This window comes from Balaenoptera ricei, chromosome 6 (genome assembly GCF_028023285.1).
Source record: "Balaenoptera ricei isolate mBalRic1 chromosome 6, mBalRic1.hap2, whole genome shotgun sequence".
Classification (NCBI taxonomy): domain Eukaryota; kingdom Metazoa; phylum Chordata; class Mammalia; order Artiodactyla; family Balaenopteridae; genus Balaenoptera; species Balaenoptera ricei.
Window position 1 is genome coordinate 11896215 of NC_082644.1, and position 25854 is coordinate 11922068.

At 46.8% G+C, this 25854-nt stretch overlaps 1 protein-coding gene across 1 annotated transcript; it reads left to right on the forward strand.

Moving 5' to 3' along the window:
• Positions 1-84: 84 nt before the first annotated feature.
• On the forward strand, positions 85-24314 carry TRIM35 (tripartite motif containing 35). The gene is made up of 6 exons (XM_059926852.1): positions 85-614; positions 12702-12797; positions 15037-15267; positions 16811-16833; positions 17589-17707; positions 19132-24314. The coding sequence occupies exons 1-6, from the start codon at positions 180-182 to the stop codon at positions 19707-19709; spliced, it is 1482 nt and encodes a 493-aa protein (XP_059782835.1). The 5' UTR covers positions 85-179; the 3' UTR covers positions 19710-24314.
• Positions 24315-25854: the final 1540 nt, after the last annotated feature.

Here is a 25854-nt window from a genome sequence, read left to right on the forward strand (position 1 = left end):
CGACCGGAACTGGGGCGGAGCCTCCCGAGCGCGCCCAGCGCGATTGGTCGGCACCGCAGTCGCTCAGTGCTCCGAGTGGAAGGGGCTGACCGCCGGCCTCCGCAGGGTCGCGGGAGCCGCGCGGCGGATGGGAGGGGCCGAAGCGAAAGTTGCGGGCGCGGGATCCGGGAACCGGGGCAATGGAGCCGGGCCCCGCCTTGTCACCCGGGCCTTCCCGCTCCTTCAAGGAGGAGCTGCTCTGCGCCGTCTGCTACGACCCCTTCCGTGACGCCGTGACTCTGCGCTGCGGCCACAACTTCTGCCGCGGGTGCGTGACCCGCTGCTGGGAGGTGCAGGTGGCACCCACCTGCCCGGTGTGCAAGGACCGCGCGGCCCCCGCCGACCTGCGCACCAACCACACCCTCAATAACCTCGTGGAGAAGCTGCTGCGCGAGGAGGCCGAGGGCGCGCGCTGGACCGGCCACCGCTCTCCGCGCCTCTGCCGCCTGCACCGCGGCCAGTTCAACCTCTTCTGTCTCGACGACAAAGAGCTGCTGTGCTGCTCGTGCCAGGCCGACCCCCGGCACCAGGGGCACCGCGTGCAGCCGGTGAAGGACACTGCCCACGACTTTCGGGTAAGCGCGGCCGCGAGCCGGAGGTGGCCGAGCGCGCACGTGGGCTGGAACGCAGCACCCTGACCCCGCTGCTCCTGCACTCCAGCCTGCCAGAGCTGGCTGTGCCCGGTCCCGCCCCTCTTCCCCCTGCCAGCTTGCTGGTGCCTCCTCGGGACCCCCACTCCCTGCCGCTGGTAGCATACAGAGGCTGCCTTCTTCATCAAGGCCGGCCCAGGGGCCTGAGGTGGGAGGAGAGAGAATGTCAACAGGAAGTGTGAGAACTGGGGTTACAGGATGTTCTCAAGACACCTCCCCACCCCGCCCCACCTCTGAAGGGCTGAGGCCGTGCACCCTTTCTACCACAGGTGTGTGGCCCATGCCCCTTTAGAAGCACAGGTGTGGGTAAGCCCGCAACCCTGGAACTTGGCACACTCAGGGTGGAGGTGCAGGACCCCAAGACCTGGCCAAAGATGTGGAGCCTTTTAGATCTCCCCACATCTCTCCCCTCCTTCCCGGGCTGGAGCCCTGTATTGTGTAGCTGTGGGGAGGCCTCTGGCCCTGGCCCTGGCCAACTGGTCTCTACTGGATCACTCTCTCAGCATGCCCCTAGAGTTCCAGTGGCTATGAATAAGGTAAGGAGCAATTTTAGGGCAAACTAACATGGAGAAGTTTTTGGCAGAGGAAGGAAGAATGATCAGGAAATAAGGATTAGCCATCTCAGGGGTTTTCAGATTTTTTGACCTCAGCTAGCACATGGTAAGACATGTTTTTTCCATTGTGACCCAGACCTGCCACATGCATGTATGGTGTCTCTATCAGCTGAAGCAAAAGTTCTGTGAAAATGTCTATTGTACTCAGGTATTTTCTGTCGTTTTATTTTAAAAACTGCACAGGGTGTAAAACATTAATTTATTTCATCACCTACTAAAATCTACTAATACATAGGTCAGACCCAGAGTTTGGAGAACCCAGCTTTGCTGGTCTGAAGCTGAGTGTATTGAAAAGGAGGCACTATAAGAATGCCTGTGTCCAGACACTGTTTTAGTTTGTTTACTTTAATGCTTTTCTTAAGAAATATCAAAAGTTGACAGTTCCATACACATTTTGACAAAGTTCAAGTGAAGGGGAATGTCATCAATATGCTTGTTTGAACCCTCCACTAGCTCGGCAACGGGATAAGCCTGTAACTGCTGTCACAGTGGTCCACAGCAGTGCTTTTTCTCATTCATTTCCCTTGGTAGAAGTGCCAGGTCCTGATTTGGGACAGCTGAAGTAAGTACTGGGCATTCTGGGGGCTGGGGTTGAGGTAGGGGGCCACCATGGATCAAGTCATGACGAATCACCATGGGACTGCCAGAAGTGTATAGATCAGGAAGATGGGCAGGGGTGAAGGCCAAGAGCACTAAGGCAGAACCCAGGTCTGAGCTAAGCCAGGATCCAAGATCAGTGAGCCAGGGGCTTCCCTGGTGGCGCAGTGGTTGAGAATCTGCCTGCCAATGCAGGGGACACGGGTTCGAGCCCTGGTCTGGGAAGATCCCACATGCCGCGGAGCAACTGCGCCCGTGAGCCACAATTACTGAGCCTGCGCGTCTGGAGCCTGTGCTCCGCAACAAGAGAGGCCGCGATAGTGAGAGGCCCGCGCACCGCGATGAAGAGTGGCCCCTGCTCGCCGCAACTAGAGAAAGCCCTTGCACGGAAACGAAGACCCAACACAGCCAAAAATAAATAAATTTAAAAAAAAAAAAAAAGATCAGTGAGCTAGGTGCCCCGAAGTGCATATGGTCTAATGACATCTTTCTGTTTATTCAGCAGATGCCTTGTACTGCTAGGCCCTGGGGATACTGCAGGACACGAGCTAAACAGTAATTCATACCTTCAAGGAGCTTCAAGCAGAGACTGAGGGGTTAGGAAGTGTTAGCCAGGTGAAGGGGGGTCAGGGAGGGTATTTCAGGCAGAGGCAGCAGCATGTGTAAGGGTCCAGAAGCAGTGACTTTCCAGGCACTGAGAGAAGGAGGATGGAGATGCAGAAGGAGCCAGGAGGCCCCAGTCCTGGCCTTTGTCCTGAAGGCTGTAGGGAGCAGTTTTAAACTGGAGGGTTTTAAACAGAGGAATGATGCTGACAGACCAGTGGGCACTCAGGGCGATGTCTGAGGGGGTGGGGAGTCCAGTCCCGAAAGATCTAAGGAGTGTGCTCAGCCTGGTGCTGGGTGGCCTCACTCGTGTGTTACACAGCTGTGCACCAGGACCTATCCTGGGTGCTGAGGCTGCAGAGGTCAGTAAGCCAGAGCCCCTGCCCCACGGAGCTCGCACTGTAGTGTGGGGACGTCAGCCAGCAGATAGACAAGTTGTCGTTCTGGATGGGTGGATAGGTGGTGGTGGTGGGGACAGTGTGGGAAGGCTGGACAGGTGAGAAGGGGCTGATGGGGAGCCCTGAAAGCTCTTCCATAGGGGCTTTGCGGTGAGATGTGTACATTCGAAAGATTACTGTGGCAACCATATGAAGAACTCCAGCAAAAATCATCATACCAGCCAACACTTTTTGACCACTTAACTAGGTACCATGTGCTCTTAAGTGTTTACTTGTCAACACACTTAATCCTCACAAAAACCCTGTGAGGTTGTGTATTAGTTTCCTCTTGCTGTTGTAATAAATTGCCACAAACTTTGTGGTTTAACACAGCACAGATTTATTAGCTTACAGTTCTGGAGGTCAGAAGTCTCAACATCAAGGGTTGGCTCCATGCCTTTTGGAGGCTAGGAGAGGATTTACTTCATTGCCTTGTCCAGCTTTCGGAGACCCCTTCCTTCATCTCTGAAGTGCATCATTCCAACTTCTGCTTCTGTTGTCCCATTGTCTTCTCTAACCCCCCTGCCACCCAATCGTAAGGAGCCTTGTGATTACAGGGGGCCCCTGGAGACAATCCAGGATAATCTCCCCATCTTAAAATCCATATTTTAATCACATCTACGAAATCCCTTTTGCCATGTAAGGTAACACATTCCCAGGTTCTAGGGATTAGGACATGGACATCTTTGGAGGGGCTGTTATTCAGCTTGCTATAGGTGGGTACTGTTCTCCGCATTTTACAGGCAATGACACTGAGTCTCACAGAGGTTAAGCAACTTGTCCAGAGTTAGAGCAGTTACTGTAGAGTTCACCTGGGGCCTTGCTCTGCTCTTACTCTGGTCATGGACTTTGATAGAAGCTTCTCTGGTCCCAGGGTAAGACCATCCCTGCTGGCCCTCTGTTCCGGAGCCGTGAGGGCAGCTGCCTCTGTGTGTGGGTTCTTAGAGGCTTGTGTGGATGAGGACCATCGTCGGTGGGCCGACAGGTGTGGACTGAGTGCCTGCTCTGTACCAGGCACAGTGTGTGCAGGAAAGGGCAGGGTGGTCCAAGCCCCTGCCTTCTTGGAGTCAGGTGGGCGTGATCGAATACTAATCACGCCAATGGTCAGTCACGGGGAGTGAAAGCGGTACATCTAGGATTAGAACGCAGGTCTCCTGACTCCCAGTCTGACGTTTGGCCCGGCTTGCATCTTCAGAGCAAACCAGCCCTGAACCTCCACCAGGTCCCAGGCCTCAGCACTGCCTTGTCTAGCCCCTTGCTTCTCCATCTCACCGGACTGATATGACGGCCATTCTCTGCCCTCCAGCTTCTTCCTGCCCCAGACCCAGCCTCTTCCACTTCTGGGGTTACCTTCTTAGAATCAGTCTAGCCAAGCCTAATCGAGGTTTATTCCAGGCACCTCTTAAGTCTTCCCCCTTCCAATTCTTTCCCTTTTTCCCAACTGCTCAGCCTCATCCTGGATCTCTCCTTATGGGCCAGGCCTTCCCAGATCCAAGTTGTACTGGAGGATGTTTAATTGCCTCCTGGCAAGGCCTGTGACCAGGGGCAGGATGGGGTCTTACTGAGCACCGCGCATTGAGGCTCCTGAGTTAGGGGGCCTAGCGCTAGTTGCCATGGTAGACACCTGCTTCTTAAGGAGGACTGACCACCAAGGGGAAAGGAAGAATGGGAGCCTGGATTGGAGTTGGAGAAGAAGGGCATCTGAATGAGATCAAGTCCCAGATGCATCTCTGCGGTCCATTTAAGAAACCTGGAAAATAAACCAGGAGGAGAGTTAAGTTACCTGGGACCAAGTGACACTCAATGGTAACGAGCTAACACATGCCTGGTGCACTCTTTTTTTTTTTTTTAATTTATTTATTTATTTATTTATTTATGGCTGTGCTGGGTCTTCGTTTCTGTGTGAGGGCTTTCTCTAGTTGCGGCAAGCGGGGGCCACTCTTCATCGCGGTGCGCGGGCCTCTCACTATCGCGGCCTCTGTTGTTGCGGAGCACAGGCTCCAGACGCGCAGGCTCAGTAATTGTGGCTCACGGGCCCAGCTGCTCTGTGGCATGTGGGATCTTCCCAGACCAGGGCTCGAACCCGTGTCCCCTGCATTGGCAGGCAGATTCTCAACCACTGCGCCACCAGGGAAGCCCCTGGTGCACTCTTACAAGCACTGAACGTGGATCCTCACAGCCGTCCTCTGAGCTAGGTAGTGTTCTCATCCCTCTTATCCAGATGAGGAAACTGAGGGGCCGAGAAGTTAAGGAACTTGCTCAGTATCACCTGCTACTAAGTGGAGGAGCTGGGATTTGAACCTGGGTGGCCAAGTGCCAGAGCTCTTAGTTGCTATTTCAGTCTGCCTGAAAAACAAATGTTTGAAATACGTAGGAAAAATGACACTACCTGGAGACAGATGCCAGGAAATCCTGGTGATGGGCTAGGTGAGCATGTACAGAGAAAACTGCATTCTTCATTTTTACGGTGGCATTTGAGAGACCATGGGCACTTTCTTGCCTTTATCTTTCAGGGTTGGAGCCTGACTGCCCAAGAAAGAGCTTTTGCCAAAGTTCTCACCAGTGGTCAGTGAAAAGGATAAGGTACAGATCAGGCCTCCGAGCTCTCGATCCAGGAGGCCATGAGGTGTAGTGGAGAGAACGTCAACACCCAGTGTATTTGTCAACTGGGCAAGTGGTTAGTTGAGCATCTAGTTTGTGCTGAGACCTGGAGATGTGCAGTGGTTGAAACGGTCTCTACCTTTTCAGAGCAAGCCTTCATTCCGTCTGCAGTTTATGGAGCACCACTGTGCTCGGTGAGAGGCCCAGGCAGGAGCACCTGCCCCCAGGAAGCCTGCAGCCTTTCCAGGAAAGTGAGGCGGTGATGCTGGGTACGAAGTTCAGTGGCAGAGGTGTCCGCAGAGAGGCAACTAAACTCTACTGGGGAGGCCAAGGCGGCTTTCTGGAGGAAATGAAGAGGGCCTGAGCTTAGTTTTCAAGGCCACTTTGGGATAGTTGGGTGAAGCAGGTGGGAATCGGTCAGAAGCAGCAGTATATGTAGGGCCTCAGAGGACAGAGAACCTGGCTTGTGCTGGACAACCCTGGCTGCACACATAGCTCTAGCACTTTGATAAGTACTTGAAAGGGTGCTGTGACAGGAAATAATATTCTCTTACTGGCACCCTTCCCCTTTTCTATTATATCACATAGCACCTGTGTTAATGGATATTTTGGGTAAAACAATATTGTAAAATCCTTACGGTATTAAATATGCTATTGAAATTTGCTGCTTAAGGTATCAAATTGTAATTTTTAAAAACACTTTGTAGACTATATAATCACATTCTGAATTCTTTAGTGTAAATAAAAACTTCCTATTTTGTGTGCATTTATAATTTAAGTCATGTTGAATGTTATAATTGAAGCCAAAATCAGCGCTCTTGCTGGGCTTGGGCCCTGGGTGATGTTCCAGATGTGTCATGGGCCACTTAGCTCCACCCAGGGCAGTGATGACCCTTATTGGTCCTGACCAGCCTTTGCACCAGGGCCCCCACTAGTCTCTGTCATTTCAGGCACTCCTTGGACTACATGCAGGTCCCTGACTGGTGGGTCCAATTGTGATCCAAGGGTGTTTAGTGTTAAAATCAGAATATCAGAAGCAAACATGAAAAGTGTATTGTTTAGATTCATTTGAAATCGCGCTTTCTACCTGTAGTATTTTGTAGGTTAACCACTAAATGTATATAGGGGAAAAAAGTGGAATAAAAATTCTACAATCTAAAAAAAGACAAGGAAGAGAAGAAAAAGACGTATTGAGCAAGCAGGACAGATAGCACAGAACGGGAAGGTGGACTTAAATGCAATTATATTGGTAATTATGTTAAGTACTCCAGTTAAATGACAAAAGCTGTCTGACTGGATAAGAAAACAAAATCCAATTCTGAGCCACTTAAATTTGATGAAGTCATTAAATGAAAAAATTGCATTTGCTTAAATTCAGTATCCTTTTGTGATTGAAAAAAAATTAGCAAACTAGGAATAGAAGGAACTTCATTAAACTGCTTAAGAATACCAAAAAACTTATAGCAAATATCATATTTAATTGTGAAACACTTACAGTTTTCTTACTGAGAGCAAGAAAAAGGCAGGAATGCCTGTTATGACCAATTTTATTCAAGTTTGTATTGGAGAGCCTAGCAAATAAAGTCAGTCAGGAATAAAGGCATAAGGTTTGGAAAGAGGGAAACAACAATGGCATTATATGCAGATAATATGATTGCATCTGCATAGTTTAGACAGAATGCTGGTTTGCAAAATAAAGATTAAAAGTTGTATTTATATCAGTAGCAAATAGAAAATTTAAAAAACCATTTACAATAGTATTTAAAAAATCAGATATCTGGGAATAAATGTAACGAGAAGTGTGCAGGCAGGGAAAAATAGAAAACTTTGTTGAGGGACATCAAAGAAGGCTAAGTGGGAAGATATACCATATTCATAGATTAGAAGACAGTATTTTAAAGATGTCAGTTATCCTCAAACTGACCTGTAGAGTCAATTCTATCCCAATCAAAATCCCAACATGATTATTTTGTGGAATTTGACAAGCTGATTTTAAAATTTACATGCAAGCTCAAAGGGCCAAGAATTGCCAAAGCATTCTTAGGAAATATTTATTAGATGTCAGTTTATGTTGTAGCTGTAGAAGTAAAGATTGTGATACTGGCACAAGGATAAACAGATGGCCAGGGAAACAGACTGGGGAACCTAGAAACAGATCTGTGTGTGATGTATAACAAAGGTGGCCTTCAGACCAGTAGGGGAATGGTAGTATTCATTTTAAATTTTTAAAAAAAAATTTCATTGAAATATAGTTGATTTACAATGTTGTATTAGTTTCCAGTTTGTTCTTAAATAATGCTTTTGGAGCAAACAAGCTACTGGGTCACACCATTCACAAAATGAACTTCAGATATCCACATTAGACCCAAATGTGAAAGGAAAGCTATAACTTTAAATAATATAGGAGATTATCTTTATGACCTCAGAGTAGGGAGGTATTTCTTAAAACCAACAAGCACTAATTCCAGAGGAAAACACTGATAACATTGGACCACACTGAAATTAAAAAATATAAGTGATACAATAGAAGATACTCGTTATGCATTTAACCCATAAAAGACATACATTGTGTATTTATAATAAATTCTTACATACCAGTAGGAAAATGGCAGGCAACTCAATAGAAAAAGGGTCAAAGATTTTAATAACAGGTATTTAAAAATAAAGATCCAAATGGTTAATAAACATTTTTCATTAACATTGCTCATGTGGTATAAATTGGTACACCTGCTTTGGAAAAACGTTTGGCATTTATCTACCAAAGTTGAAGATACATGTACCTGTGGCCCAGCAGTTCTACCCCCAGGAATATTTTGTAGAAGAACCAGTGTACCTGTGCACTAGGAGACCTATACAAGAATGTTCATCCTATTTGTATTACTCGAAGTTGTAAATGACCCAGCTATCCATTGATAATGGAATGGATACCTGATTGTGGTGTATTCATAAAATAGATTACAATGCAACGATGAACGGGTAAACTTACATACAATTATGTATTTGAATCCTACAAACTTTATGTTACATAGAGGAAGCAAGACACAAAAGAATATATGTAGTTTTATTCCTTTAATATAAAGCTCAAAACCAGGCAAAACTAAAGTGTATTATTTAGGTTAGGGATCATACATAGCAGATATAACTATAAAGAAAAGCAAGGAAGTACCATAGAAATTAGGAGTTTCCTCTGACAGAAAAAAGGGATTAAGATTCAGAAGGGACATGTCCTGGGTGGTGGTTACAGGGGTGTTCAGTTTATAATTATTTAAGAGATGGCACGTTTATGTCTTATGCAAAGAAAATAAATTGGTGACAACAAAGGAGATTGAAAGGTACAAAGTAACTCATTAAATTGGAGGGAAAAGGGAATTAATTCCCTGGCGGTCCAGGGGTTAGGACTCGGCGCTTTCACTGCCGTAGGTCAGGGTTCCATCCCTGGTAGGGGAACTAAGATCCCGCAAGCTGCGCAGCAGGGCCAAAAAAAAAAAAAAATTGGAGTGAAAAGGAAAGAATTTCCTCTCATTAAGGGAGGAAAGCTCTTGGTAAGTTATAAGAAAAGGTTAAAACTTCTAAAGTTTTCATTTTATAGGCTTTTAAAAATTTGAGGTATAACTTATATACAGTTAGATGCATAGATCTTAAATGTTCAGTTGGATGAGTTCTATTACACACACCCTATACCTGCCACTCCAAACGAAGTAGAGAACGTCTCCATCACCCTGGAGGGGTCCCTACTTCTTCCCAGTCAGTCTTCCACCAAGAGGCAACCACTTTCTGATTTATCACCTTGGATTAGTGTTGCCTGATCTTGAACTTCACATTAATGGAATGATACTGTATGTACTCTCCTCCAGAGTAGTATATACATATACTTTTTGATTCACCTGTTATATGTATCAGTAGTTTGCTCCTTTTTTTACTGCTAAGTAGCTTTCCATTGTATGAATATACCATAATTTACTCACCCATCTCTTGCTGATGGACATTTGGGTCATTTCCAGTTTTTGATTTTCCATAAGTTTTTAAGATGCGTTATTTAATTTGACATTTATCGTAGGAAAATTTCATTCACATGCTAGGTTGTTTAAGGAATTGGGCAAAGTATGGCCAGAACTATAAGCTTTTATTCTCCAGAAGTAAAGAAATTGACATGTTTGATGTCAACAAATTTGGAAATAAGATGACACATTTAGAAACACAAAAGACAACTAGACAACATAGTAGTAGCTTCCTTAATGAAATTGGGTGGGTAGTCTTGTGGTTAAGACTGTGGCCTTATTCTTGGACAGTTCTGCAGACAGATCATGGTTCTGCTGCTAACTATAATTTTGGCAAGTTACTTAACTCTTCTGGGCCTTCTTTTCTCTTCTATATATTAGCAATATAGCGCCTACCTTGCAGAAATGTAAGAATTCGATAGAATGATGTTTGTAAAGTACCTAATTTAGTACCTTGTGCATAGTACATGCTTAATAATAACTGCTTGCTGGTGGTAATATAATCATTGGTGGGTCTCACCAGCTAGCATCTCAGAGAAGGGCACATTTTATTTAGGGTTGGGATTTGCTGAATTAAAGCAGAACTCTCCAAGTGATTGAAAAGTTTGGGAAGGACAAGGGACTGTCACCCCCTTTCCATCTTCATTACCCTGTAAATCTCAGACTGAAGGTTGAAGGGCAGAGGGTTGGGCTGTGTTGTTTGGGGCCAGCATGCCCCTGGGTAATGTGACTTGCTTCACTCCTGTCATTCACACTTATTTGGCAAATCGTGGAATTGTCTTTGGGGACCCTATTACATAACTTTGCAACAAAACGTCTCGTCCCACAAAATAACACATTGGGATGATATTTCAGTGGTTTTGTGGGACGCTCATGCTAATGTTATTTTGCTGTTGAGGAGACACACCTTAGAGATGATAATACTACAGAGAACAGTATTTTTTAAAAATCTGTTAAATATTGTCAAGAAGAACATAAACGTGACTAGAATGAATAGAAAACAAAAGCTGCAGAGAAAGAAATCATTGTTTATTTTCTGTAGAAGAGTGGTTAAAAGAATGGACTGTGGAACAGGACTAGATGGGCTAGTTATCTAGTGCTGTGTAACAAATTACGCCAGTCATAGTGGCTTAAAACAAAAATGTCTATTATGTCATGGTTTCTGTAGGTCAGGAATCTGGCATGACCTGGCTGGGTGTTTCTGCCTCAGGGTCTCATGATGCTGCAGTGTTGGTTGGGGCTACAGTCTCATCTGAAGGCCCAAGTAAGCCAGGATCCCCACTCAGGCTCACTTGTGTGGTTGGTGGCAGGATTTGGGTCCTTGGGGCTGTTGGTTGGATACCCTCAGTTCCTAGCTCCATGGGCTGCTCCAGAGGGTGGATCACTTCCATCCAAGGGAACAAGCACGGGAGGGCAAGAAAGGGTGTGTGCAGGCTTTTTGTCACCTCAATTCATGTCCCATCACTTTTGCCATATTCTGTTGGTTAGAAGCAAGTCACTAGATCCAGCCCACAGGGAGGGGATTCCACCAGGGCATGAGTACCGGGAGGTGGGATCATTGGGGCCATTTTAGAGGCTGTCTCCTTCAATCTGTGCTCTGGCCCCAATGATGGATGTCCCTCCCACATGCAGAGTATGTTCACCCCCTCCCAAGATTCCCAAGCATCTTGTCCCATTCCAGCATCAGCTTGAAGTCCAGAATCTCGCCATCTAAATCAGGCCCAGGTAGGGATGAGGCTTTTGAGGACAAATCTGTATTTATCACTTATAACAAATTACCCCCAAATTTGGCAGCTTAAAACAACAAACTTTCTTATCTCACAGGAGGGAGGGATCACTGGGAACCATCTTAGAGGCTGCCTGCCACCACTGTTTAGGTTCTCATCCTTGCTCTGCCATGAACTAGCTGTGTGCCCTTGGGCTAGTCACTTCCCCCTTCTGTGCTTCAGTTTTTTCATCTGTAAAAGGGGGCTGATAAAATTGCTAATAGGAATAATGTGATGATTAAGTGACGTAATGTGTAAAGTAATTAGCAAAGTCCTTGGCACATAGTAAATGCTCAATAAATGGTAGTCATTTATAATTAATGTTGTTAGAATTGTTATTTTTCCAAAGAGAAAACTTGCGAGGCTTTTGCAGAATGTAGAGGGAAAAGGATAAAGATGGAGAGAAAATGCTAGGCCTAGGATACAAAAGGTCAGAATCCAACCTAAAACCAGCAGTGGTTCCTCTAGGAGCCCAGGGAGATCAGAGCAGAGGTTAAATTTATAAAACAAAAACTAAGCAAGAAGTATTTGAATCTGCTGATTAAAGTCTTTCACACGATCCAAGCACTATTAGAATATCAGGATAAGGCAGGGATGCGGGGAGACGTGTACAGTAGCCCCTCTGTAGTTACAGGTTCCACATCTGTGGATTCAACCAATGGGAGATCAAAGATATTCGGGGGGGAAAATCCAGAAAGTTCCAAAAAACACAACTTGAATTTGCCACTCTGGCAACTATTTACATAGCATTTACATTGTACTTACAACTACTTACATAGCATTTTATACAAATACAACACCATTTTTATATAGGGACTTGAACATCCTTGGATTTCAGTATCCATGAGGATCCTGGAACCAATCCCCTATGGATACCAAGGGAAGACTGCAGTTTAGATAAGGCCCTGTGGGAAGAACTGGGTCAACGCCACTATCAGGCCTATTCTTTCATGACTGCAGACCAGTCCAGTTCAGAAAGTCACCAGGGGAGCCTGTGAGCACATTGTTTTAACGTCGGGCCCACAGCTCGGGCTCATGGCCCAGCGTGCACCAGCTTTAGGCCAAGTGGGGTGCCTTCTGTGCTGTCCCATGACCAGCGTGGGAGGGAACAGGTCCCTTTACCTCCTCACCCTGTCTCTCCGTCTGTATCAGGTATAAACGAAGGGGCCGGGTTAGAGGGTATCTGAGGCCCTTTATGCCGTACCCCATCCAGTTCAAGGTCAGGGCTGTGCTTTTCCAGCTGTGTCCCACAGCACGTGGCCGGACCGGCTTCAGTAAATGTGGTTGAGTGGTACCCACGGTGAAGTGCAACTCCCGCCATGATGTGGCATGCCGCATCCCTGCCCGACCTCCGTCCTAACCTGCCTCCTTGCCTCCTTCTCGCCCCTCACGGCAGGCCAAGTGCAGGAACATGGAACACGCGCTGCGGGAGAAAGCCAAGGCCTTCTGGGCCATGCGGCGCTCCTACGAGGCCATCGCCAAGCACAATCAGGTGAGTGACGCTGGGGCTGAACGGGGCGATGGGGACACCCGGGGTTGCTGGGGGGAGAGGTGCAGGTGGGCTGGCCCTGGCCATGCTGCTGCCCACAGGGTCGGCCTTCGCCAGCCCTGATGGCCTCGCACAGCCTTGCCCTCGGACGCCGGTTGCGGCTGCGTGGCCTCTTTAAACACCATGCCAGCAGCCACGGAGCAGCTTCAACAGCCCCCTGCGCCACCTGCCCTGTGGTTTCAGGCTGACAGCACGTGCCACGCTGCACCACTTGCCCGGCCGCTGAAGCCAGCGGCACCCTCATTCTCACTCCCCACGTCCGTGGTCTCCAGAATGCATCCCGTCCGTTGACACTCCCGCTCCACTGCCACCATCCTGGTCCAGGTCCCCGCCTCCTACCTGGGCCCTGTACTTCCACTCTTGTCCTGCAGTCCGCGCTCCTTGGAGTGGGCTGATCTTTTAGAAAAATAGATGGATTGTGTCACTCCTCTGCTTAAAACTGTCCAGTGGTTTCCATGGCACCCACGGCACAGTCCAGACTCCTCACCATCCAAGGCCCTCATCCAGCCTCCGTGTGCCCCTCAGCTTCATCTCCTCCCGAGCTTGGCCCGTGCCGTCTGCCTGGCTGGCCTGGTGCAGGATGCGGTGGGGGCACCTAGGGAGTGTCCATGTGTCCAAGTGACAGCCGCTGTCTGTCCATCCCAGGCACTGTGGAATTCTCAGGTGGTCAGGTGTGAAGAGTCCAGGATTCCGGCTTCATTAATGCTTTTCCTCTAAAGCCAGTCAATCCAGGTGGATGAAAAGTGAAAGTTTTGTGTTTACCTCTTTATTGAGGGGCTGCCATTGCCAGCATGAGAGTGGCTGGAGCTGAATTTACACTGGCTGGTTTTTCCTGTCTACTCTGTTTTTTATCTTCTGGTGTGATAAGAATCATCCCAGATTTCACTCTCTCCCTCTATACGTTATCAATCTTTTTACCTGATATTTCAACAGTGCCATCTCTCCTCATGTGCATTTCTTTGTTTATTAATAAGTGTGTACATCCTTTCACAAGTACAACAGCCATTTGCATTTCTTCTGTGAAGTTCACATTCTTTTTCTTGGAATGTTTGTCTTTTCTCCTTGCACATTCATAAGAACACTATTATGAAGAATAATAATAATCTACCATATAGGTTGGAAGTATTTTTCCTAGTTTGTCCTTTTTCAAAAAATCATTTCCCCCCTTTTTTGGTCATTTTCCCTTTTTCAGTGAATCATTTTGTCATCGTATTATCAGAGCCATAAACTTATATTGAATTTTCAGTTCAAAGATGTGGGTTACTAACCTGCCATTGCTAGAGCACACAATTCGAGTTGTTTTTCCAAAAGTTGTCATGGAATTGTACTTATGTATTTAAACTTATTAGTAGTCTCTTGCCATATAAAACTTCTTATTTTTACATGTATCCAATTATCTCATTCTTTCCTTGAGGCTTCTCAATTTTATATCATGATAAGAAAAGTCTTTCTCATTCCAAGATGAGAAATAGGTCTCTGCTTTTTCTTTGAGTGTATTTATGGTTTTGTTTTAACTGTTATTTTAAATGCTTTTCGTAATTATGATTAGGAGTGTGCATATTACTAATGATTCAGTTTTAAAATAAATACTTCCTACTATTTTTTTGGTAGGCCTCTCTATCAAATTTGAAGTCCTGATATTGGAAGGCAAATAATTTGTTTTAAACGATTAGACATTGGATTTCATTCTATTTATTTATTTATTTACTTATTTTGGCCATGTGGCGCTGCAGGCAGGATCTTAGTTCCGTGACCAGGGATTGAACCCCTGCCCCCTGCAGTGGAAGTGCGGAGTCTTAACCACTGGACATCCAGGGAACTCTCTGGAAGGCAAATAATTTTTTAAAATCTTTGCTGTTTGCCACAGTTCACTTCTGTGATTCAGGGCTTCCCTCACTATTGCACAACCTATACAGGTACAGAGTATTGCTGAGGAATTTATAGGACTACAGTTGTCATCTATAAGCAGTGATTTGATTTTATTTTTCATGTATCAAAACAGCCTCAGTAGGCTGTTTGACTTATTTTAAACTTATCAATTCGTGCTAAGAAAGCTGCATGTATATTTTGTCTTTCGAGGTTTTGCATGTGATTTCTCCTGAAAAATGGAGTTCCTTTGCTAAACATCTGGGAGCCACCGGGCTCGGTGATGGCTGAGGCCCCCTCCCACCCTCTGCTGCAGGTGGAGGCTGCCTGGCTGGAAGGGCGAATCCGGCAGGAGTTTGACAAGCTTCGAGAGTTCTTGAGAGTGGAGGAGCAGGCCATCCTGGATGCCATGGCCGAGGAGGCCAGGCAGAAGCAGCTGCTGGCCGAGGAGAAGATGAAGCGGCTGGCGGAAGACACGGAGGCCCTGGCCCATGAGATTGAGCGGCTGCAGATGGAGATGAAGGAGGATGACGTCTCCTTTCTCATGGTGAGGAGCTCAACGTCCAGAGTCAGTGACGGGCCAGACGTTCAGGGGCCAGCGGGGAGCCTGAGGCCAGCGGCCCTGGCCGACCCAGCCTTCCCGTAGCTTCCGGACCCCAGGTTGGAGGAGCTTACAGATGCGGTGCTTGGCTTGCGTCAGGAGGCGGAGGAGCTTTTAATCAAGACCTTGAGGGCCTCTCCACTCCTCTCTGCCTCTCTCCTTCCCTCCTCCTCCCTCTCCCTTCCTCTCTTGCACTTATTCTTTCTCTCTCTTTTTTTGTTTCTTCTCTCTTGACTCCTTCTTGATACAGTGGAGTACTTTTTAAATAATTTTTTATGTGGGGCTTCTTCTAGATTTACGGAAAGTTGCCATTCTGTAGGTTATCTTTTCACTTTCTTCATGACATCCTTTGAAGCACAAAAGTTTTCCATTTTGCTGAAGTCCTATTTATCTGTTTTCTTTTGCTGTTTGCGCTTTTGGTGTCATATCTAAGAAACCATAGCCTGATCCAAGGTCATGAGTTTTATAGTCTTATCTCTACATTTAAGTCTTTGATCCATTTTGAGTTAATTTTTGTATATGGTACAAGGTGGGAATCCAGCCTTTTGCATGTGGATACCCAATTGTCCCAGCACCATTTGTTAAAGACCTTTCTTTTCCCATTGAATGGTCTTGGTACCCTTGTTGATAACCAGTTGACAGTAAATATGAGGGTTTATTTCTAGACTTTCAGTGTCCATTGATCTGTATGTCCTTATGTTAGTACCACACTGTCTTGTTTAGTGTTGCTTTTAATGAGGTTTTTTTTTTTAAATTGAGGTATAGTTGATTTAGAATATTATATTAGTTTCAGGTGTTCAGCATAGTGATTCAAAATTTTTATAGATTTATATTCCATTTAAAGTTATTATAAAATATTGGCTATATTCCCTGTGCTGTAAATATATCCTTGTAGCCTGTTTATTTTGTACATAGTAGTTTGTGTCTCTTCATTCCCTCTCCTTATCTTGCCCCTCCCCACTTCCCCTTCCCTACTGATAACCACTAGCTTGTTCTCTATATCTGTGAGTCTGTTTCTGTTTTATTATATTCATTTGTTTGTTTAATTTATTTTTTTACATTCCACATATAAGTGGTAACATACAGTATTTGTCTTTCCCTGACTTATTTCACTTAGCATAATATAGTTGTTGCAAATGCCAAAATTTTATTCTTTTTTTATGGCCGAGTAGTAACTTTTAATAAGTTTTGAAACCAGAAAGTGTGAGCCACCAACTTTGTCCTTCTTTTCCAAGATTGTTTTGGCTATTCTGAGTCCCTTGAATTTCATATCAATTTTAGTATCAGCTTATCAGTTTCTGCAAAGAAGCCAGCTGTTATTTTGCTAGGAATTGCATTGAATCTGTAGATCAGTTTGGGGGGCGGTATTGCCATCTTAACAATATTAAGTCTTCTGATCCATGAACATGGGATGTATGGCTCCTTTTGAGGTCAGAAACTCATGTTTTCTCTGTGTCTCTGTTTCTGTCTCTGGTTTTTTCTTTTTCAGAAACACAAGAGCCGAAAACGCCGGTAAGTTGCCAAGGCTGGTAGAGGGGAGGGGAGGAGTCGGCAGAAATACCAGGGGTGCAAACTCCCATGGCTCCAGGGCCAGGCATGTAATGAGGCTGGCTGGGTGCAATACAGAGGGAACAGGGGGACTGACCAGGTGGAGAGCCCTCTTTCAAGGCACCCACTTCCGATTTGCACTGGTGCAGTGTTGTTTTCCTGAGTGTGGAACGTGACCACTCCCTGTGTGGGGAGAGAGTGCCATCGTGCACAGGGCTTGTAGTTCTCTCCCCCTGCCTCTGAGAGCCTCAGGACATGCTGGTTTGTGTTGATGGTTGTAGAATTCACAGGGATGAATACAGAAGAACTGTGTCCCCGTCAGAGCTGTACAAAGATGGAAGAAAGTGCTTTGGACAGTAGTGAGTTCCCTGTCACTGGAGGTGTTGAAGCAAAGGCCAGTGACACCTTCAGAATGTGGGACTAGGGGACCCTTAAGGTGCCTTCCAACTCATATACCCTGTGAACTGATGTGTACATGTGATTTCTGCCCACATGCATGTCTGAGAACCTCCTATTTATATTTATCCCAGTTGGGGCAGGATGGGCTCAAGTACTGAGTCCTGAAGGGGCGTGAGCTGCCCAGTTGGGTCCTGTTGTCTTGAGTAAGATGGCCAGGGAGTCTAGGCCTGAGGCAAGGGATCCTGTTTCCAGCTGACCCAGTTAGGCCCCAGGATGCATGGCCCTGGCCCAGCGCACCAGGCCCAATTCTCCTTTCCCAGCCTCTTCTGCACGATGGAGCCGGAGCCTGTCCAGCCTGGTATGCTCATCGACGTTTGCAAGTACCTGGACTCCCTGCAGTACCGAGTCTGGAGGAAGATGCTCGTGTGTGTCGAATCTGGTGAGAGGGGCCCAGGCAGGTGTAAGAGGGGGGAGGTCATGCAAGGCAGAGAGCCAGCTGAACTCACTCCTTCCAGCTTCCCACCCCTCCTCCTCCTCCCCCCACTGGTCCCTTCTCCAGCCTCTTTCATTCACGCCCCCGTGCCCTGCTCCCCTTCTTGCCCCACTGCTCAAACCCCTCCTGGCCGAACCCTTCCTTTTTGGGTCCTGACTCTTGGCCACCTCTTCAGAAAGAGCAACTGACTTCCCTTTGTATTCCGAAACATATTGTATATATAACATAAAGAAAGAGTTCCTCAGTTCAGGGGCGCCTCTCCAAGGTGATTCCAGCCCACATGAGTCACTATATCATGTGCTGTGGACTGAACGTTTATATGTCCCTCCGCCCTCCAAATTCATATGTTGAAGCCCTAACCTCCATGTGATGGAACTTGCAAACAGGGCCTTTGGGAGGTGATTAGGGTTAGAAGAGGTCATGAGGATGGGGCCCTATGATGGGATTAGTGCTCTTTTAAGAAGAGACACAAGAGAGCTGGCTTCCTCTCTCTCTCTCCCTCCCCCGCGTGAGGACACAGCAAGAAGGTAGCCATCTATAAACCAAAGAGGGCCCTCACCAGCAACTGAGCATGCTGGTACCCTGGTCTCTGAATTCCAGCCTCCAGAACTGTGAGAAATATAGTTCTGTTGTTTAAGCCACCCAGTCTCTTGATACTTTTGGAGTAGCAGTCCGAACATGATTTTACAGGGAGAAATGTCAGTGACCCAGGGGCATGTTACATGCTTTTGTTAGATGTCACAGGCATTGTGTCAGGGTCAGGATCCCTGCCTGCATTGGCTTCCTGTGGCTGTCCGAACAAGGGACAAAGACTGGATGCTTTCAAATGGCAGAAATTTATTCTTCTGGAGGCTAGAAGTCCAAAACCAAGGTGTCAGCAGGGCTGTGCTCCCTCTGAAACCTGTAGGGGAGGATCCTTCTCTGCCTCTTCCTACCTTGTGGTATTTGCTGTCAGACCTTGGCTGGTGGCTGCAGCATTTTGACCTGTGCCTCCAGTATCACAGGGCTTTTCCCCGTTATGTGTCTATGTCTCGTCTTCTCTTTTATAAGGACAACAGTCATATTGGATTAAGGGCCCCCTCTACTCCAGTCTGATCTCATCTTAAATACTTACATCTGCAACAACCCCATTCTCAAATAAGGTCACCTCCTGAGATACTGGGGGTTAAGACTTGAACATAGCTTTTTTTGCAGGGCACATTTCAACCCATAACACCACCCCTCAGCCCAGGGCAGCCCCCTCCATGCACTGGGCCCGGTGGGACACAGTCTGTCAGTTTAGGGGGACTGGAGGCATCAGGCTGGCCTGACAGCAGGGCGGGCTCTCAGGTTTGCTGATTTCACCCACGCTCTTCCCACTGCCCACCCAGTGCCTTTCAGCTTTGATCCCAACACTGCGGCTGGCTGGCTCTCCGTGTCAGACGACCTCACCAGTGTCACCAACCACGGCTACCGGGTCCAGGTAGAGAATCCGGAGCGCTTCTCGTCGGCGCCCTGCCTGCTGGGCTCCTGCGTCTTGTCGCAGGGCTCGCATGCCTGGGAGGTGGACCTGGGTGCACTGCCGAGCTGGCGCGTGGGCGTGGTGCGGACGCGTCAGGACGCGGGCGCCGAGGGCCACTCGCACAGCTGCTACCACGACACGCGCTCGGGCTTCTGGTACGTGTGCCGCACGCAGGGCGTGGACGGCGACCACTGCGTGACCTCGGACCCCGCCACATCGCCCCTGGTCCCGGCCATCCCGCACCGCCTGCGCGTGGAGTTGGAGTGCGAGGAGGGTGAGCTGTCCTTCTACGACGCGGAGCGCCACTGCCACCTGTACACCTTCCACGCCCGCTTCGGGGAGGTGCGGCCCTACTTCTACCTGGGCGGCTCGCGGGGGGACGGGCCCCCCGAGCCGCTGCGCATCTGCCCCCTGCGCATCACCGTCAAGGAGGAGCTGGATGGCTGAAGCCCGCCCTGCCGGATGCCGCCGGGTCTCGCGCCCCGGTCCCGTTTTCTTTCTGTCTCTTCCCGAAGGCACACTCGCCTTGGTACCTCTCTGCCTCCCGCCTTCTTGCCACGATCTTCCTACGGGCCATCCTTGTCCTTTAATGTGGCTCCAGGCCACGTGCCTCCTCCCTCATTTTTGGTCCCTTCTCTACCCACCTTTGAAAGTCATCCAGGAGACACCTCCCTGATTAGGCTTTTTCCAAAGTTGTGGCATCCTCTGGATGTGAATTTTCTGATTCACATTCTAAGATTGCAGGGGATAATGTTTGCTTCTAGAATGGGTCTGTTTAAAAATGTAAGTTTCATCATTTTCCAAGAGTGGTGAGGCCAGCAGACTGGAAGAGGACTGCTGTTGACAAGAGTTTGTTACTCACTGTCCCCAGGAGGAGGGGCCCTGCCATGGGGGGGGTGGGGGGTGGGGTTTGGGCAGCACCAGGGTCCTTAGGAGGCAGGGGGCGTGAGGGGAAAGCGTGGGTGGGAGACTTATTGTACTTTTCAAGGGAAGGAACAGGCCAGGCAGGGTAAGTGGGTTTATGATTGGCAAGTTGGAATGCTTTTGACCGGCTCTAGGGTACAGGGATTGCCCCTAGTTGTCTGATACCTGGCCCTGGGATGATTAGGACAGGGGGATATTGGCCTGGAGTGGAGGAGCCCTGTGAGAGCCTGATAACAGGAGGTGGTTGGGGGGTATAGCTCTGCGTGTAGAAGGTTGGCTGCATTTGAAAGGCGTGCTCATAGGGGAGTTGTTTGCTGTATCCAGGAATTTGCTAGCCAGAGAAGCCCCAGATGCCAAAGTGTCAAGATTACAGAAAAGAAGAAAATACAGTTAATACAGGACCATTGCCATGGCTTTGGGGAGGACCCGTGGCCAGGCTTGTCTGTCACTTTATACCAGTGCTTAAAACTGCTCCAAGGGCCTCCCTGGGGCCCTTCAGGGTGGGGTTGGGGGCAAGGCTGCCCCTCAGCTCGGCTCGGATGTATTGATTTACACTTCTGGGATGACTTCCTGTGAACAGAGGTTCCAGAGCACTTCAAAACACACAGTTTAAAAACCATGGTTTAGACTTGTCCCCTCTGTGGGCCTCACTTTCCTCATCTGCAAATGAGATTGTAGGCCTGGAAGGCGGTGCCCTTGTGTAATTGTGTGGAGCATCTTCCTCTGATTCTTCTCACAAAGGTACAGAAGGGAGGGAAAGAGGGGCCCTTTCAGTTAGGAAGGAAGGAAGGGGACGCGGTCCAGGGGAAGTACAAGGAGGGAGGGAGCTCCAGGGCTCCTGTCTTTGCTGACCTCAGCTTGCTCGTTCTTGTTCTCCTGGCTTTTGCGTTCTCATCCTGATTGCTTCTCCCTCTGCCATGCCTACAGACTCCTACCTCCACCTTTTCTTCCTCATACCTGCCTGCAGAGAGTTGTTAATTGTCAACTCACCGTGTCCTGGGACAGTACTGTAAAAGGAAATGTTTTCCCACTGGAGCAGTGTTCTAATGGGGGCGCTTTCCTGACCGAGGACTCACAAACTTTCTCCTGCTTGTGTCCCCTGGTTCACAGAAGTGGACATTTTAAGCAGAAATGATGATTCAAAACTAAAAATTGGCTATAAATAGGATGTGTACATCATTGGCGGCCATGGGGAGGGACGTGGTAGGATATGCCACTGAGTGAAGGAGAGCAGGTATGGGCGAGGGGGTGAGGATGTTGGCAAACAGGTGTGAGCTGAGCAGGGCCCCGCTGAAGGCTCTCAGACTCAGCAACGCTCAAGGCACTTTTCAGCCAACACATCTGAGTCCCGTGTGCACTTTCTACCATGAAGTATTTATCTAGCCCATCAAATATAATTTCTACATCATAATCTTGACCTGAAATTATTTTGTTAGTTGTAATAAACTTCTAAAAAATGTTTTTCCTTTCCACCTTAGGTGCTGGAAGAGGTTTTCTTAGAGGATAATTTGCATAGCCTAGGCCCCTTTTTACCAAAATGAAAAACGATATTTGAGCTAAAGCCCACTTCGTCTTTTGACATTTTCCTTTCAGTGTTGTTGTAAACAAAAGTTCATTCACCTTGTAGCATGTATGCCACTTTTTTTGTTTTTATTATTGGGTAATCTATTGTATGGATATTCTACATTTTATTTATTCTTCAGTTGGTGGAAACATTTCGATTGTTTCCACTTTTTGCCATTAGGAATAATGCTGCTGTAAACACTTGAGTACAAGATTTTGTGTGGACATACGTTTTTCGTTCTCTTGGGTATGTATCTAGGTGTAGACTTGCTGGATCATGTGGTAACTCTGTTTAACCTTCTGAGGGACTGCCAGGGACTTCCAGTGTGGCTGCACCATTTTATAGTCTTACCGGCAGGGTATGGGGGTTCCAGTTGCTCCATATCCTCATCAGCACTTGTTATTGTCTGTATTTTAACTTAGCCATCCTAGTGGGTGTGAAGTGGTATCTCATTGTAGTTTTGACTTGGATTTCCCTGATGCTTAATGGTATCAAGCCTCTTTTCATGTGCTTATTCTCCATTTGTTTATCTTCTTAGGAGAACTGACTTCAGATCCTTTGCCCATTTTTAACTGAGTTTTTTGTCTCTTTACTATTGAGTTGCAAGACTTTTTTATATACATTCTAGATACAAGTCCCTTATCACATACGTGATTTGCAAAAATTTTCTGCCACTCTGTGGGTTGTCTTTTCACTTGCTGGAAGATGTCCTTTGAAACACAAAAGTTTTAATTTTGATGATGTCCAGTTTATTTTTCCTTTCGTTGCTTGTGTATCCTAGATCTCTTACCTTTGACACTGCCCTTAAGCTCAGAGATTCCAAATTCTGGATTTTGGCTCCGGCTTGGGTATTTGTCCTGCTGACAAGGAGCCCTAGTCCAAGAGCCCGTTCCTCTCCCCTTGAGCCCTCTTACCACCGCCTCCCTCTCTCACTAGCCCCCATTTCACTCACCTGCTCAATGTGACATCCAAGCTGGAGGTTGACTTAATGATTCATGAGCTACCTGAGCCTTTTGAGCCTCTGCTCCCTCATCTAAATGAGGATTAAGATACCTACCTCAGGCTGTTGTGGGGATTTTGGTGTACAAATGCCATGTGGTATATCCTAAACATAGTATAGATGTAATACCTGTTGGCTAATTCTTCAGAAAGTGGGAGGTTTTGAATGTTGACCTTACGAATCATGTTAATGAAAAATCCCAAAGGAACCTGAGAAATGTAAGTTATCCAATATTGGGAGCACTCAGATTTCTTGCGACTTTTAACAAGAATGTATACACAAAACTTATGTTTATGACAAATTTCAGTAACATGGGAAAATGGTTATGTTGTGATGACCGAGAAGACTAGGATTTATATGTATAGACATGCAACACACACAGAAAGACAATATGTCTCTACTTTGTGTGTGTTGTTTGATTAGATCATCCATTTATGTGCCTGTAAATTCCAAAGGTACAAAAGGTTCTAGAACAGTCTCCCACTTCTGCCCAAACACTCAGCTCCCTTCCTTGTGGGCAATCATTACCATTAAAAAATCCAGAGAGATCTTATGTACAGCAATACTCTTGTTTTATGGGTATATTCTGGTTCCCCCAATACACTGTAATTTAAAAGCAGATACTCTAGATCTGTATCTCTAAGCAACCCAACAAGAGGAGAAAACTCAAAATAAAGGATGTTATTCAAATAATTTCCTCCCCTCCAGGGGGAGGTTTGTCATGGATGTTTTCATGCAGTCAGTTCACTGGCGGATTCAGCTTTTCATTGTTTATTTCACCCTGGGGTTTTAAAACAGGGAAAAAACAAAGTGGAATTTAGTTGCTCCTGACATTGGAAGACAAACCTTACACTTGAGACCTCAACATATGTTTTAAAAATCTCAATCCTCACCAAGGTGTCTAGTGACCTACATAGCTAGCGGTTAAGAGGCTGGGATATGGGATGGACAACCTGGATTCAAACTCTGCCTCAGCCACTGTGTCACCTTGGGAGAGTTATTTAACTTCTCAGTGCCTTAGTTTCATCATGTGAAAGAATGGAGATAATATCTTAAGATTAATGGAGATAATAACCTACTTCATAAGGTGGTTATGAGATTAAGTGAGAAAATGTGTAAAGCACTTAGGACAGGGTCTGGCATATACTTTGCCGTTGAGAGTTTACTATTGTTTCCCCTGGCTCTGCTACTCCATAGCTCTGTGACTTCAGATAAAGCCATTCGACTTCTCTTCTGTAAACGGGGAAATGAAGACGCGGGCATGATTTTTTCAAGGTCTTTTCCAGTTCTAATGTCCTGTGATTCATAATTTGTGTCCCTAGCGAAGGCTGGGATCCTGCACGCAGTAGGGGCTGCTGATTTAGGGTGCTGCTGTTGACCAGTATCCAAGACCCTGCATGTGGTACCAGAAGGCTTGCCTCATGTTTGAGTCTGGAGAAAAAGAAAACGAATGAGTCGTAATGTGTGAAGGATAGAAAAGTTATTCCAGAGAGCAGCAGGTCTTGAAACTTTGTTCCTAAGATTAGTAATCAATCACGCACAATAAAATTGTACTGTCATGTTCCACAGATGGCTCATGTGCTTGTTTGCGGGAGGTTAAAGATGATGTCAGTGGACTTCCCTGGCGGTCCAGTGGTTAAGACTCTACGCTTCCAATGCAGGGGGCACAGGTTGGATCCCTGGTTGGGGAACTAAGATCCCACATGCTGTGCAGCCAAAAGTAATAAAATAAGATGATGTCAAATACTGACTCGCATGCACCGTGAATATGATCTCTGTGGCGGCAGAGCACAGAGATTGGGCAGAAGATGGGCAGAAGATTGGGATTGGGCAGAAGATTGGGATTGGGTAGAAGATGACTGATTGTTGATTGTTCATGGTGGGGACTGTAGCAGGTCACTTCAGTTTTCAAAAAGAAAATGCATCTTCTCACACGTGCCTGTGTCACCCATTCCTTCCCCAGCCATGACTGGTGGACTGAGCGAGATGGATCACTGGCTGTGAAAGCCTGATACCTCAGCGCAGGGGAAGTGCTCCTCTGGGCGCTGTCTGTCCTCGTTTGTGGCTGTCTCTTGGGTGGGTTTCTTTCACTGCGGAACAGGCCGAGGAAGATGGGAGATTTTGGTTTCTATGGATACTGGGCTAGCTGGGATTTGCATAGTGTATTTCAGAGACAGATAGGCTGGGGACACTGTGGGCCCAGGAGGAACGTAGAGGCACATGGGAACGAGTTGGAGGGTCTGGGTAGTCAGGCTCCATTTCAGCCCTCCTCTGGAGACGCGGGTCTGGGATCCTCCCCTACCTTCTGGAAAGGTGGCAACTTGGAGCCCCAAGGATCCAAGGATGTGGTGCGTGGACGGCGCCCCCTACAGGTCGTGGCAAGTACTGGGGGCTCAACAAATATTCCCGCTCTTTTGCTGCCCCTTTTATCTCATCTATTGACTAAAGGGGATCCATCAATAAATAGGTTTAGCGTGTGAATCCTCCCTTGTTTATTTTCAAAGCATTCCACCATGCCCCTCGTTTTTCCCTTCTCCGTTATCGTATTTTTTATTTTTATTGTGGTAAAAATACACATAACATAAAAATTACCATCGCCTGGGACAACATTAAACGCAACAACATTCGAATTATAGGGGTCCCAGAAGAAGAAGGGAAAAAGAAAGGGACTAGGAAATATTTGAAGAGATTATAGTTGAAAACTTCCCTAATATGGGAAAGGAAATAGTCAATCAAGTCCAGGAAGCACAGAGAGTCCCATACAGGATAAATCCATGGGAAAAAACGCCAAGACACATATTAAACTATCAAAAATTAAATACAAAGAAAAAATATTAAAAGCAGCAAAGGAAAAACAACAAATAACATACAATGGAATCCCCATAAGCTTAACAGCTGATCTTTCAGAGAAACTCTGCAAGCGAGAAGAGAGTGGCAGGACATATTTAAAGTGATGAAAGAGAAAAACCTACAACCACGATTACTCTACCCAGCAGGGATCTCATTCAGATTCGAAGGAGAAATTAAAACCTTTACAGACAAGCTAAAGCTAAGAGAATTCAGCACCACCAAACCAGCTTTACAACAAATGCTAAAGGAACTCC

Excerpts from the sequence above, each read along its gene's own strand:
- TRIM35 (XM_059926852.1), top strand. The coding sequence starts at position 180 with ATGGAGCCGGGCCCCGCCTTGTCACCCGGGCCTTCCCGCTCCTTCAAG. Across the intron at positions 12,798-15,036 it reads CCATCGCCAAGCACAATCAG|GTGGAGGCTGCCTGGCTGGA; the intron begins GTGAGTGACGCT and ends CCTCTGCTGCAG. Across the intron at positions 16,834-17,588 it reads CACAAGAGCCGAAAACGCCG|CCTCTTCTGCACGATGGAGC; the intron begins GTAAGTTGCCAA and ends CTCCTTTCCCAG.